The 14,015-nt window shown below is 45.5% G+C and overlaps 1 protein-coding gene across 7 annotated transcripts in view; it reads left to right on the top strand.

Annotated features, from left to right (window-relative positions):
• SH3KBP1 (SH3 domain containing kinase binding protein 1) overlaps window positions 1–14,015 on the top strand; it is a gene marked incomplete at its 5' end in the record, with an annotated part of 295,684 nt that overhangs the window by 268,538 nt on the left and 13,131 nt on the right. For all 7 annotated transcript variants that reach the window (XM_082681426.1, XM_082681425.1, XM_082681427.1 and 4 more), the window contains one exon: window positions 13,729–13,838. In XM_082681426.1, the coding sequence (XP_082537552.1) occupies window positions 13,729–13,838 (110 nt within the window). The remainder of the gene's footprint in view (window positions 1–13,728; window positions 13,839–14,015) is intronic.

Raw genomic sequence — 14,015 nt, 5'->3', positions numbered from 1 at the left:
GCCCCCGGCAGGGCAATCCTGGCCTTCGGCAGTCTGTCGCATGGATTAGGTTCATGCTTACTTTTCATGGGTTCCACAAACTACTTTTACCCCATCACATCCGATAAGCACAAAAACAATAAACATTCAAAGTGCCAGTGAGAAAAGTTTCATGCCAACTGTACAAACACAGGTGGAGGTTAAGCAGATCCAAGTGGGGGTGACGATCGTAAGTGTTGCATAACCTCCTGGAAGTGATGTATCTGGGGGTGTGAATTACTCTAAAACACAGAGAGCGAACAGTGTCATCCTGCCCAAGCCACCCACAGCCATCAGCCTGCCCTGAGCAAGAGTGAGTGACTGGTGAGATTGGGGGGGGGCATTTGGGTGTGCAGCAAGCATCCTTCAGATGGCTCTTGGCTTGGAGAGGGTCGCAGTGCCCACTAGCTGTGTGGACTTGTGGCCAGCCCCAGAAGCTCACCTGTGTGCAGGGGTGGTGTGCCCTCCTCTGGTACTTTGGTCGCCTCCCTCTCTGTGGTCAGGGCCATGGCATTCTTCGTTCAGCCCAGCTGCTTAAACACCTCTGCTTTTGCTACACTCTGAGACCATTTTCAGCTTTAAGAATACAAATGCAGAGGGACACCTAGTGGATTCAAAGTAGTCTATACACAGCAAAGAGGCGTACGTAGTATCCCGTGTTACATCCGCAGTGGGCCCCACTGAGGCCTCTGAGGTGGGAATGAATGTGGAAGCAAGAAGGGAACAGGTGACAGTCAGCTCTCAGGTTGCACGTGGCATTTACTTGGCCTGCGATGCCCCCTCCACCCACTGGCTGTGGATTCAGGGATTGGCAGAGCCCTGTTATGGCTTCTCTTTGACTTGTAAATATCCAGAGGGATACACAACCTGCCAGAAAACGATGCTCAAGTACCCCTTTGTCATACTAAAAGCGTTGTAGACAAACTCCCCTTTATTAAGGAGGAAAGTTGAGTTATCAGACTCCTTGTAGCCATGGACTCTCGCTAGGGCATGGTCTGGGAACCTCAGCCCACGCTGCTTCCCACTGCCTTTGGTTCATTAAAAGAGAAAAGTGCTGAGCACTTGCAGAGTGAGGTTGGGGGCCCCATTAGAAGGGAACTGGATCTGGTGGTGACAAGCTAAGATGAGGTGTCAGTGAACAGGGAGGCCTGATTTCAAGCCAGAGAATCTTTCTTTAGCTTCCCGATGCCCTGTGGTAGCACTCTCCGCCTCCCCAGGCGGGAGTCCTTCCTCCCGGGGTGGTGCCTGATCTTTGGAATTTCCCAGGCTCACTTACCCCCAATCGCCCCCCCAAAAAAGCCTAATTTGAGGGCCTGCTGGTTTTTATTTTACTAACGAAGCACATTTTAAAAAACAAATGCCATCGCCTGGTAGAAAGGATATGATCTCCAATTTAAAAATTGAACACATTTGACTTACTGAGAGACTCGCAATGTTGACCTTCTTTTTCTTGGCACTTTATGTATGCATTGGGGATAACTTTGTCGTGAATGCATACTAGTGCTTCGGGTGGCTTCAGATTTGAATTCGTAGCTCCGCAGTCCAGGTTGAGTGAGTCTCAGCTCCTTTTTCCTCTTCTTTATGACAGGGTTAGTTACTAATGCCCACCTACCTCAGAGGATTGTTGTAAAATATAGACATGGTGTGACGTGGCTGAGACAAAACAGGCGCTCTCTGAGTTGTAGTTGGTACAGCTGCAGTTCAGATAGAGAGAAGAACCAAGTATCAACCTACATTCTTGCCGTGACTACTGTTCTTGGAAAATAGGAAAGTTCTTGAACACATAACATAAATCAGCTGAGATTTTGACAGCTGTATCGGATATCGTTTCATATGATTTGCTCAGTTGGCTTTTTATATTAAAGAGCTGCTCCCCACCCCCCAATTACAAAGGGAAAAGGTGCTCACTTTCAAAAAATGAAAGAACTCAGGACGTTAGGCAGTGAAAGTCCCCAGGTATCCCAGCCTCTCCCTGAGGTAATCACTGTTAATTTGTCGTACACACCTTTAGAAGTCTTTCTGTGACTGGATGGATGGATGGATGGATGGTTGGATGTTTTTAAAATGTGATCATGTTAATACAATACAGTTCTAGTCCACACTTGTTCTTTTGTACTAAATAATGTATGTTTGACATCTTTCCATATAAGTCACGTAGGTCAACCTTATACTTTTAAAGGCTACATGATATTCCATTGCATGACTCTACTGTAACCAATTCACTAGGAGCAATGCTGCAAAGACCGCCCTAGGACAGTGATCTGCAAATAGGATGACATGAACCTTGGGGGACCATGGAGACTTCTCAGGCCACGGACAGTGCCTCATCTTCTTATGTGCTCTTTCTTCAAACTCATCTCCTGAGAGCCCCGGTGCCATGCTGCTTTTCCCTGCTCACTCCCCTTTCCCACCTCACATGGCACAGCCAATCTCTTGCCCGCTCCAGGGGTATAAAAACCCCTGGTGCAAACTCAGAGACAATTCTGAGATTGGTGTTAGACTTGAGAAACTGAAAGACTCTGTTGACTGGACAAAAACTCCTTTTACAAGTCGTCGGTTTCTAATTATTTGCTTCCATCAAAACTGAAGGAGGCACCCACTGGGTTGTCCATCGATAGATAGTTAAAAATAGTTCTTGATGATGCTAGACCACTGTCTGATTTTTGGTATGTAACTTGGAAGGACTTCACGGAATTAAGTGACATTGTGATAAGAAAATTCTTTCCATTCCTATCTACTTATTTTTGTGTTAACAAAGTTTCTTGGCACTTACATCTATAAAATGAAAAATAGGAATAGAATCGATACCAAACCGTGTCATTCTGGTGATAAGAGTCATACAGATACAAATGAAGTGATTGTGGGAGAAGCCCAATAAAATTCTACTTTGTTATGCTATTAAATTCCTTATCAAAATGAGTAGTATGTGTATACATATGTTTTGATCATTTGCATAGCAATAATAATTGTAAGGATAACTCAATCCAGAAAAAAGTAATTTTTACACCTAGAGCCTTACGATTTCAGGAAATGAAAAAGTTATAATTCTCAATTTATATACATGTTCTTATAGCAGAAAAAGATGAAAAAATTAACAATGGACAAAATTAACAAAAGCATAAAACATTGCGTTAGAATAAAATTCAGTGGTGGAAGTATGATGGAAATATGAATTCAAAGAGGGAAAGGAATGATTCAGAATTTCCAACTGTTAGAGAAAAGCTTATTAATGATTTTTTAAAAGTGGATGGTGGCGGTCATTAAATTGCTGTGGTATTCAAATTTATATTGAATATACTCAAGACAGCAATAGTTATATTTTAAAATATCAATATTTAGAATATAGCAGAAATTATATCCTTTGTGACTAAAACTTGTGTAAAATTTTAGATGTCAACTTAACCTGTTGGGGGGAGTACATAGTTTTTTAAATTTATTTTAGGAGGTACGCTGGTAAACAGTTCGAACACCACTGGCCTCATAAATATGTCATTCTATACGTACACAAACATTGCTGTGGGTTAACTTCTAAAGCGTAATATCTGAAGGTGTACACATTTACATTTTGTGATAGATATTGCCCAACGGCATTAAAGAAAGGCTGTGCCTATTTACATTCCTGTGAATGACAGCGTAAGTCTGATTTCTAATAAATACATTATTTATTTACTAAATCATTTTCAATAGCAAATTTGGGCCTGTGGTGAGCAATGTTTATGAAAGGATGCTCAACATCACTAATCATTAGAGAAATGCAAATCAAAACTACAATGAGGTATCACCTCACACCAGTCAGAATGGCCAACATCAAAAAATCTACGAGCAGTGAATGCTGGAGAGGGTGTGGAGAAAAGGGAACCCTCTTGCACTGTTGGTGGGAACGTAAACTGATACAGCCACTATGGAGAACAGTAGGGAGGTTCCTCAAAAAACTAAAAATAGAATTACCATATGATCCAGCAATCCGACTACTGGGCATATACCCTGAGAAAACCATAATTCAAAAAGTCGTGGACCACAATGTTCATTGCAGCTCTATTTACAATAGCCAGGACATGGAAGCAACCTAAGTGTCCATCGACAGACAAATGGATAAAGAAGATGTGGCACATATATACAATGGAATATTACTCAGCCATAGAAAGAAATGAAATTGAGTTAATTGTAGTGAGGTGGGTGGACCTAGAGTCTGTCATACAGAGTGAAGTTAAGTCAGAAAGAGAAAAATACCATACGCTAACACATATATATGGAATCTAAAAAAAAAAAAGGTTCTGAAGAACCTTTATACTCCAATAAAGATGTTGTCAAAAAAATTAGTAGCCAATATCAGAAGAAAAAAAAAGAATGCAAAAGTGAAATGTTACTTTTCCCCCCTTAACACTGTTTGCTATAGATGCACGTGAAACTTCACTTCTCGGCGCTAGACTTCAGTAAGGTGCGCCCCAACCCCTTCCCAGACCCCTTCCGCTGATCTAAATTAGGTCACCATGCTATCATTGCTAATTTCATCTTTTACCTGTCTCTCATAGTAGCTAGCAGAATTTGTAATTATGTCTGTAAAATTTGGTCCCTCTCAGGGGGCTCTGAGCTCCGTGAGGCGGGAACCATGGCTGTTTTGTTCACCCCTGCATCCCCCTCCATGCCTAGCCCAGAGCCTGGCTCATAGGACGCACTTAGGAAATATGGACTGAATGAAGCAACTGCGCATATATGAGAAGAAATAGTGTGATGTAGGATCACGTTAGAGATCTTCATGGCCACTAGCCCCATGTGGCTATTTAAATTTAATTTAATTGAAATCATCACACTTAGCTGTATTCCGTGTGCTCAGTAGCCACATGGGGCCAGTGGTACCATATTGGATAATACAGATATAGCCGGTTCCATCATCACAGCAAGTTTTTTTTTTTAACATCTTTATTGGAGTATAATTGCTTTACAAGGTTGTATTAGTTTTCACTGTATAACAAAGTGAATCAGCTATGCATACACATATATCCCCATATCTCCTCCCTTTTGCGTCTCCCTCCCACCCTCCCTATCCCACCCCTCTAGGCGGTCACAAAGCACCGAGCTGATCTCCCTGTGCTATGCGGCTGCTTCCCACTAGCTACTGGTTTTACATTTGGTAGTGTATATATGTCCATGCCACTCTCTCACTTCATCCCAACTTACCCTTCCCTCTCCCTGTGTCCTCAAGTCCATTCTCTACATCTGCGTCTTTATTCCTGTCCTGCCCCTAGTTTCTTCAGAACGTTTTTTTTTTTTTTTAGATTCCATATATATGTGTTAGCATACTGTATTTGTTTTTCTCTTTCTGACTTACTTCACTCTGTATGACAGACTCTAGGTCCATCCACCTCATTACAAATAACTCAATTCCATCTCTTTTTATGGCTGAGTGATATTCCATTGTATATATGTGCCACATCTTCTTTATCCATTCATCTGTTGATGGACACTTAGGTTGTTTCCATGTCCTGGCTATTGTAAATAGTGCTGCAATGAACATTGTGGTACTTGACTCTTTTTGAATTATGGTTTTCTCAGGGTATATGCCCAGTAGTGGGATTGCTGGGTCATATGGTAGTTCTATTTTTAGTTTTTTAAGGAACCTCCATACTGGTCTCCATAGTGGCTGTATCAGTTTACATTCCCAGCAACAGTGCAAGAGGGCTCCCTTTTCTCCACACCCTCTCCAGCATTTATTGTTTGTAGATTTTTTGATGATGGCCATTCTGACTGGTGTGAGGTGATACCTCATTGTAGTATTGATTTGCATTTCTCTAATGATTAGTGATGTTGAGCATTCTTTCATGTGTTTGTTGGCAATCTGTATATCTTCTTTGGAGAAATGTCTGTTTAGGTCTTCTGCCCATTTTTGGATTGGGTTGTTTGTTTTTTTTTGATATTGAGCTGCATGAGTTGCTTGTAAATTTTGGAGATTAATCCTTTGTCAGTTGCTTCATTTGCAAATATTTTCTTGCATTCTGAGGGTTGTCTTTTCGTCTTGTTTATGGCTTCCTTTGCTATGCAAAAGCTTTGAAGTTTCATTAGGTCCCATTTGTTTATTTATTTTTTCATTTCCATTTCTCTAGGAATTGGGTCAAAAAGGATCTTTCACAGCAAGTTTTAATGGATAGTGCTGATATAAAGTGATGGTACTTTTATTCTCAGAACTTTCACTATGCCTGGCACACAGTAGATATTTAATAAATGTTTGATTAAGTGAATGAGTAAATAAACTCCATCTCCCTCTCTTATTCTTGAGCTACAAGTTTCCATGTAGAAATTGCTTTGTACTGAATCGCCAAACATTCCTCCTGTACTTGCCTAACACCTTGCATTCCTTGCCAGAGATTTCTTTAAGGAAGCCGGCCCCCTTTTTGGTCCTTTTAAAAACACATTTTAGTAAAATAGAACAAAGGCAGCTTGTTATCAGAACATAGAGTGGTTTCTTCACACACACACACACACACACACACACACACACACACACACACACACTCTCCATTTCCTGGCATCTTTTCTTGTTCTTGATGTAGAAACAGTTCTCAGAATTCACTATCAGTTGGCTAAGAAGGAAGGTCAAATGTTCCTGCTGTCTGTCCAGTGCTCTGTAGTGGAAGGAATTCCACCAGCATGAATCTGAGTGTGGGCCCTGCCACTTTCTGATTGTGACCTTGTTCAAGTTGTCTAACCTCTGAGCTTCCATCTCTCCCTCTATGGCATGGAGTAGCCTGTGCGGCCTGGGTTTTTGTGAGGGTTGAATGAGCACGCACGTGTGAAGGGTGGAGGAGTTGGGTGGCTGAACGGTAGCCCAAACTTGTTTACTCCCAGCAGCTTGTGTCTTGAAAACTTCACACCTGGTTGATAAATGAAAACACAGCAGCAAATCTGCTGTATCCATACACATTTTGGAGGGCTTATTTTCCTGCAGAATCTAATCATTGCTCGAATGAGAATTTTTCAGTTGGTGACTCAGCTAACACAGGTGTTCACTGACCCCTAATAATGGGCCCGTCTTTGTAGTCTGCACAGATTTTCCACACTAGTCAAAGGATTTACATGCAGGGTGAGATTTTCTCCTTTCCAGACTACCTTGAGATGCTTCTTCATTGTGGAGGAAGTACCTGTGGCCCTGTGGGTTTAGGGTTTTCTCATCTTAAATCTTAAAAGAAAAATTTTGTTCACGGGTTATTTTTTTTTTAAGAGTTAGACTTGCTCTTAAATCTCTGCTCCCAAATCCCACAACTGCATCAATGGTGTCTGAAAACAAAATTCTACCTGCGCGATTTGAAAGGGTTTTCACATAATCTCTCATTTACAAAAGAATAACCCTGCAAAGCTGATAGCTCAGATAACTCTCTCCTTTTTTTCTGGTGGGAAAACTGAAGCCCAGAAAGGTTGTTTGTTCATTTATTCAATAATCATTTCTTGAACACTCACTGCAAGCCAGGTATGATGCTAGGCCTGGGAAAAACAGAGATAAGAACCGCGGCTTCTTCCCTGGCGGGTAAGGGAGACAGGTCGGCAAGGACTGTTAGTTCAGGGTGCTAAATGCAGAGATTGGTGTGAGTGTCTAGGGAGTGCTCAGGTCAGTTTTAGGGTGCAGTCTGCATTCTTGGAAGAGGTCTTAGTTGCCAAGCCAAGCCTTGATGTCTCCAGGGGAAGGGAGGAAAGGAGGGGGAGGGGAGAAGAGGAAGTCACCCAAGGGGCAGAGGTGTGTTGGCCATGCTAAGGCACTGGGATTTCGTTGGCACTCAGGAAGGACTTGAAGCAGTGAAGGGACGTACTCAGATCTGCACTTTACACATCTCTCTCTGGTGGTAGCCAGCCTGTGGAGTGGTACAGGACTTGGACTGAGAAATCCATTACAGCGGTTCCAAGCACGAAGTTCCAGCAGACTTAAGGATCCTTGACAGAGACATGCAGGAGATGAGGTGGTATCCAGAGATATTGGGAGGGAGCGACAATGCCAGGCTTCAAATGTAGGAAACTTCCATTCTAGGACTCGTTCTCAAGCCCAGGGCAGCGAGCTACAATAAATAAACAGAGCCATTTAGGAGCTCACAAGCAGTTCCTTTGGTGACAGCTGGCCCGTCTCAGACTTTTGACTGTTTCTCGTCCGGGTTTTCAGTGGATGTGTTTTAGGTCACCTGTGGTCACTGGTACCATCCCTCCCATTGATGGAAAATGGGCCCACATTTTCTAATTGAACTAAATAGGCTGTGACTTAAATTCATGGAAAATGGGCAACTGTGTGCCATGAAGAGTCAAAGGCCTTTCCAAGCCGACTCTGTGTCCAACATGAATTATCCCTGTATGTCTGCAGAGGGTTCATCTTCCAAGTGTCAGAAGAGCCAAGGGCTTCTCATCCGTATGAAACTAACTTTTAAAAAATACCCGGCATTTGCCAGTTCAGAGTTTTGGATTGGCTTATGGGCATTAAAACCATTTTTTATTAAGGGGAAAAATTCCTAGCCAGGCGAGAAAGCTCATATCAAGTTTCAGCCTGATTCATTTCAAAACTACCATGAAAATTGGGACATTTTCTTTGCACCACAACGGGTTAGTCATGGAAATTCTGTTAATCTCAGCTACTGCGACCACAGTCATGAGAGCATGCTCTGTGCCATTGAAAATTTGCGTTACAGTGCTGAAGAGTTTCCCCCTTTGCTGTCAGAAAGCAGAAGTGAGTCGAAGTTCAAGGTCTGAGGTTCCCGTTTCATCAAGTGACCTCATCCTTGGTGCGTCTTTTTCTTTCTGGCACTTTGGTTTTGTTTGTTGTTTCCCAAAAGTGTTTTTTATGAGCTCAAATGTAGAAAGTTCAGTGTAGCTGAGTCTGCATGAGGAGGTTAAGAGTGCGGCTCCCCTGCAGGACTTGGCCCTCTTCTTACTCTTTTATTTATTTACTTACATACTTATTCATTCATTCATTCATTCATTCATGGCTGTGTTGGGTCTTCGTTGCTGCGCGCGGGCTTTCTCTCGTTGCAGCGAGCCGGGGGGCCACTCCTCGCTGCCTTGCGCAGGCCTCCCACTGCAGTGGCCTCTCCCGCCACAGAGCACGGGCTCTAGGCATGAGGGCTTCAGTAGTTGTGATACGCGGGCTCAGTAGTTGTGGTTCACGGGCTCTAGAGCGCAGGCTCAGCAGCCGCAGCGCACGGGCATGTGGGATCCTCCCGGGCCAAGGCTCGAACCCGTGTCCCCTGCACTGGCAGGCGGATTCCCAGCCACCGCGCCACCAGGGAAGTCCCTCTCCTCTTACTCTTGAGTGACAGAGACGAGGCAGTCCTCTGGGCCATCTGTTGTGGAGACTCTGGCTGAGTGTGCTCGCTGAGTGCGGCCAGGCTTCAGCATGTGCAGGACTTTTTAGTGCAGACCTCAGCCAGTGAAACGAACTGGGCCGGCCAGGCTTCCTCTGCAGCCCTGGCATAGAAGGCTGCCTTCCACCCCGAAGCTGCTGCCTCACTGCCCACTAGCAGCCACCTCTGTAAACCGCACGCCTGCAATCAGAGTTCTTTCTTGAGAGTTGGTTCATTCGTGGGTGTGTTCATTTGTTCCTACATTCACAGAATGTCAAGCATGTTTGCCCCAGGAAGGCGCTAGGCTATGAGAGCGCAGAGATGGGTCCCTGCCCTCCTGGGGCTCACAGTCTAAGTGCGTCACACAGACACCAGGCCACCTCTGAGTCATTTCGAAAGTGTGATTTAGGAGAGACCCCTCTCTCACACGTTGTCAAACCCTCAGCTCCCCCTGGGACTTCACTATTTCAGGGGGCCCAGGAGGGTGGGGAGGGAGCCCAGATGGAGTCCAGCAGAAGTCTCCTGGCTGTGACCTTGTCTGTCGCTGCACACCAGGGGATGTGCTGAGTTCATCTTAAGGGGGGCCTGCGGCCATCCCAGCCGCTCCCCTCCCCCACCCCGCTCTGCATGCTCGGCCCCCTCGAGTGCCTCCTTCTCTCTCCAGCCGCTGTGTTTCTGACTCGTCACCAGTGGTCACCCAAGCCTTTGGTTGCCACTTGATCGCCTCTGTTGCTCACACACCAGGTCGGCAGGGGACCCACCCTGTGAGGAGCCTTGCTGCCGATGCCTCACCGGGCCGGCCCTGGGACATCTGCCGCTCACCCGATGGCCCTCGGCCCCAGCGCCCTCTCCTCTCCTCCGCGTGATCAAGTCCTGGCTTGTCCCTCCCCACCCCCAGCCTCTTCTGGAGCAGCGCTCCTGCATGTGGCTGCTACTAACAAACTAATAAACCTGGGGAGACGGAGAGCCTGCCCTGCCCTAGACGGGGCCCCAGACTAATCCAGTCAGTCCCAGGGTGGGGTCCAGGCAGGAGCCTTTTTTTTTTTAATTGTCCAGATGGCTCCACTCTGCAGCCAAGGTGGAGAACCGGAGCCAGCAGGCTTTTAATTGTTCTTTCATCACTTCAGCCTGCTCCGGTTTTGCCTCCTGAGCTGGCTTCTGTTTCCAGGATGGAGCCATGACCTAGGTGGTCGGTCGCAGCGCCCAGCCAAGGCCCTCAGCACTGGCACACCCCCTCCCCAGCCCCGTGTGCTTCGTGTCCTCCACCCCCCTCACACCCACCTCCCCACCAGCAGACCTCCCTGCCCTGGGTCTTATTCCCTACTTCCAGGGCCCCGCTGGGGAACCCGCTAAACTCACGGATGCAGAGTGCATGCAAGGATATTTGTGCAGCCCTTTTCCTTAATTAAAATAAAAAAAGAACAACAGAGAGAGGGGGAATGATTTGAAAACACTTACCCAACGATAGGGGATTGATTCACTAAATCATGAATTGCAATGCAATAGAAGATTCTACAACAATCAAAATATTGATGAAGGATTTGTAGCGTCATGGCATATAATGTTTAGTGAAATAAGCAGAATGAAATACTACATAGCATGTGAACGAGGCTATCTATTTATAGAAAAAAGCCTGAAGGGAAATATACCAAAACAGTAATAGTACTCGCCTCGGGGTGGCAAGATTATAGTTGACTTTGTTTTGTTGTTACCATTTTATGGCTTTTAAAAAGTATGCATTGTGCACGTATTACTTTTGTAATCAGAGAAAAGTCGATTTAAAAAAATTAATTGGGGGGACATTAATGTCAGATAATGGCTTTTGGCATCAATCCAAGTGTGTAATTGGTAATTTCAATTTCAAACAAGGTGGAATTGGTAGAGGCCAGTCCTGGGGTGGGGTCTCAAGGGGAATCTTTTAGGAAAATAAGATTCTCTTAAAGGGAAGGCTCCTGAGAGGGTCAGGCCAGTGAACGGGCTCTAGAGAGGCCTGCCCCGAGCCTCTCTGAACTGGCTGGCCAGACGGGGCCCTTTTCAGGAGCCTCGCTCTGGCGTTGGGTGCTGACTGGCTCCTTGGCCTCAGAGCACGACTGATACTTCTCTTGTGCTGTCTCTTCAGAGAGTTAACCTTTGGTTACAGTTGCTTTGCCCTGATACAATGAGTTCATGTTGAGTAATTATTCATTCACCAGGTGCGGAAATAAAGTCATGTAATATAATCCCAGGTGTAATGTAATGGTTTGTCCTGACCAGTGACTTGTGCTTGGTTTTGCATATTTCCACTAAAGGAAGTAGTTTGCAGACAACACCTGACTGTTCATTAATTGAATAAAGCTGTCACACGGCCAGACCGTCTATGATAACCCTCAACAAAAGAGCTCTCCCCAAAATAAGGAGAGAAGAAGAACATCATTTTTATCTTTTCTGTCCTGAGCCAGCATGTTTGCAATTATGGCAGTTTAAGATGTTTTCAGTTGCAAATAAAGAATATCTGACTAAAATTAGCTGAAATAACAGGGGGCTATTCATTTCACACGGTGAGAAACCTGGTCACTTGGTCATTCAGGGTGGGTGAGTGGCTCATTGGGGCGGTCAGTCACCCAAGCTCTTTCCATTTGTTTTGCTCGGCTGTCCTCAAGATCTCCAAGAGCATCCATCTCATGTGTTAGGCATTCGCACAATGGCAGGAAAAAGGCTGAAAACTACTGCCGCAAGAAGTAACAGGAAGAGACTAGAAACAGGCCAGATACACAGGTGGCGGCTAGTGGTGGAGCTGGGAGTTGAACCCAGACAACCTAGCTCAGGATTCATGCCTGTCTTAGTCTGCCAGTTCTGTCATAAGAGAACTCAAACAGCAGACATGTATTTCCTACAGTCCTGGAGGCTGTGAAGGCCAAGTTCAAGGCACCAGCAGATGCTGTGTCTGTTGAGGGCCCTCTTCCGGGTTCACAGGCACTGTCTTCTTACTGTGTCCTCAATGGTGGAGGAGGTGAGGGGGCACTAGTCTCTTTCTCCTCTTATAAGGACACTAAACCTATCCACAGCTCCAGGCATCCTATTCTTACACAACAGCTTCCCAAGCAGGAGGGAAGAGGAAGCAGCAACACAAATGACCTTCGCCTCACTTGCCTCTCTCTAGACAGAGAGGAAATCTCTTTCCCAGTGGCTCTCAGTAGACTTCCTTTTATTTCTCAGTGATCCAAATTGGGCTACGTGGCTACCTCTAAACCAGTCACAGGCAAAGAGGAACAGGATTGCCATCATTGGCTTAGACCAGACGTGCCTCTGCTGGGCACATTGTCCTGAAAGAAAACCGGGGCTCTGTTAGGAGGGAGAATGGGAATGGTTTGGGAAGGCAGCGCCTGGCATGGCGAATGAAGCAGTCTCCCTGTCAGGAAGAGATGGCGTGTCCCCATTCACCAGCAGTAATGAGTCTCAGGGTCTGCGCCTATCTGCCAGCCATCCCTCTGTGCATGATACACAGATCTACACTTGGTTTGTAAATCCCCAGGACTCTGTAGGACCAGGTGACTCCCTTGGCCTGATCGTTTGTTGAAGGAGGTGGCCAAGTGAAGACAAAGGCCTTCCTCCTGGACACATGCCAGGTGCAGTGATGATCTGGCTGAAAGATGCTCCGTTCATCTGTCAGTCACAGAGGTGGGAGCTCTCTGAGGACAGGCCCGTTTCTGCCATGCGCACTGGGGTAGCCTTAGTATCTAGCTCTGTGTGCGGCACAGAGTAGTTGCTCAGTCATAATGGAGTGAGTGAGTGAGTGAGCAGACTGATGACTGAAGAAGATATTGTCTCCATTGAGCAATGCTTCTGGAAACAGAATGGTCCGGGGCTCTGTGAGTCATCTGGAGAAACAGAAGCTTGCTCTCCATCTCCAGGGGGTTAAGAATCTAATGGTAGGGTGATGGTCAGAGTATTGCGGTACAGCCAGAGAAGGAGGCTGCCCTCTCTTGTCTTCTGGAATCAACGACCAGCATTCACTTGCGCAAGGATATTGTACCTTGAGATAACTGCTTATAGTATTGTGACTGCAAGAATGTTTTATCTGCCAAAATGGACTTGGATTTGTGGAAGAAAGAGGATTCCTCCTTTACTCATCTTTCTGTAGCTTTTAAAGATTTATGAATATAGCTGTTGAAGGGGGAAAGAAGAATCACGTTTCTCTTTCCTCCATAATAGCTTGTTAGACCGAGGAGGAGGTGATTTCTTTCATTCAGTTTGAATCACGTTGATGGGATAACCAAAGGATGTAAACAGCCTTCATAAATGATGAAGCGTAATCCCGACCTAAAGGATGATTATTAAGGAAAAGAGGTGCTTATGGCATAAGAACCTTCCCTTACTCCTGTTGATGCTCTTTAAAAAATTTGTTTTACTTTTGTTTTAGACCTAGAAGGGTTTGATTCCGTGGTGTCATCTACTGAGAAACTCAGTCACCCAACCACAAGCAGACCGAAAGCCACGGGGAGGAGGCCTCCGTCCCAGTCCCTGACGTCCGTAAGTGCCTCCTCACTTGCCGACAGCTGGAAGGCAGGAAAGATCAGGGACTCTAGCTACGAACTGTTCTGCAAGCAGCTGATTCGAGGACACGCTGGGAGAGGGCGGTCGTGAGATGCGCTGCTGACCAGAAGTGATTTGAGAGTCTTCTGGAATCAAGCAGTGATTCTTTCTTTT

Source organism: Grampus griseus, assembly GCF_964374135.1.
Source record: "Grampus griseus genome assembly, chromosome: X".
In the NCBI taxonomy this organism is placed as follows: Eukaryota; Metazoa; Chordata; class Mammalia; order Artiodactyla; family Delphinidae; genus Grampus; species Grampus griseus.
This window is presented reverse-complemented; position numbering and strand designations above follow the sequence as displayed.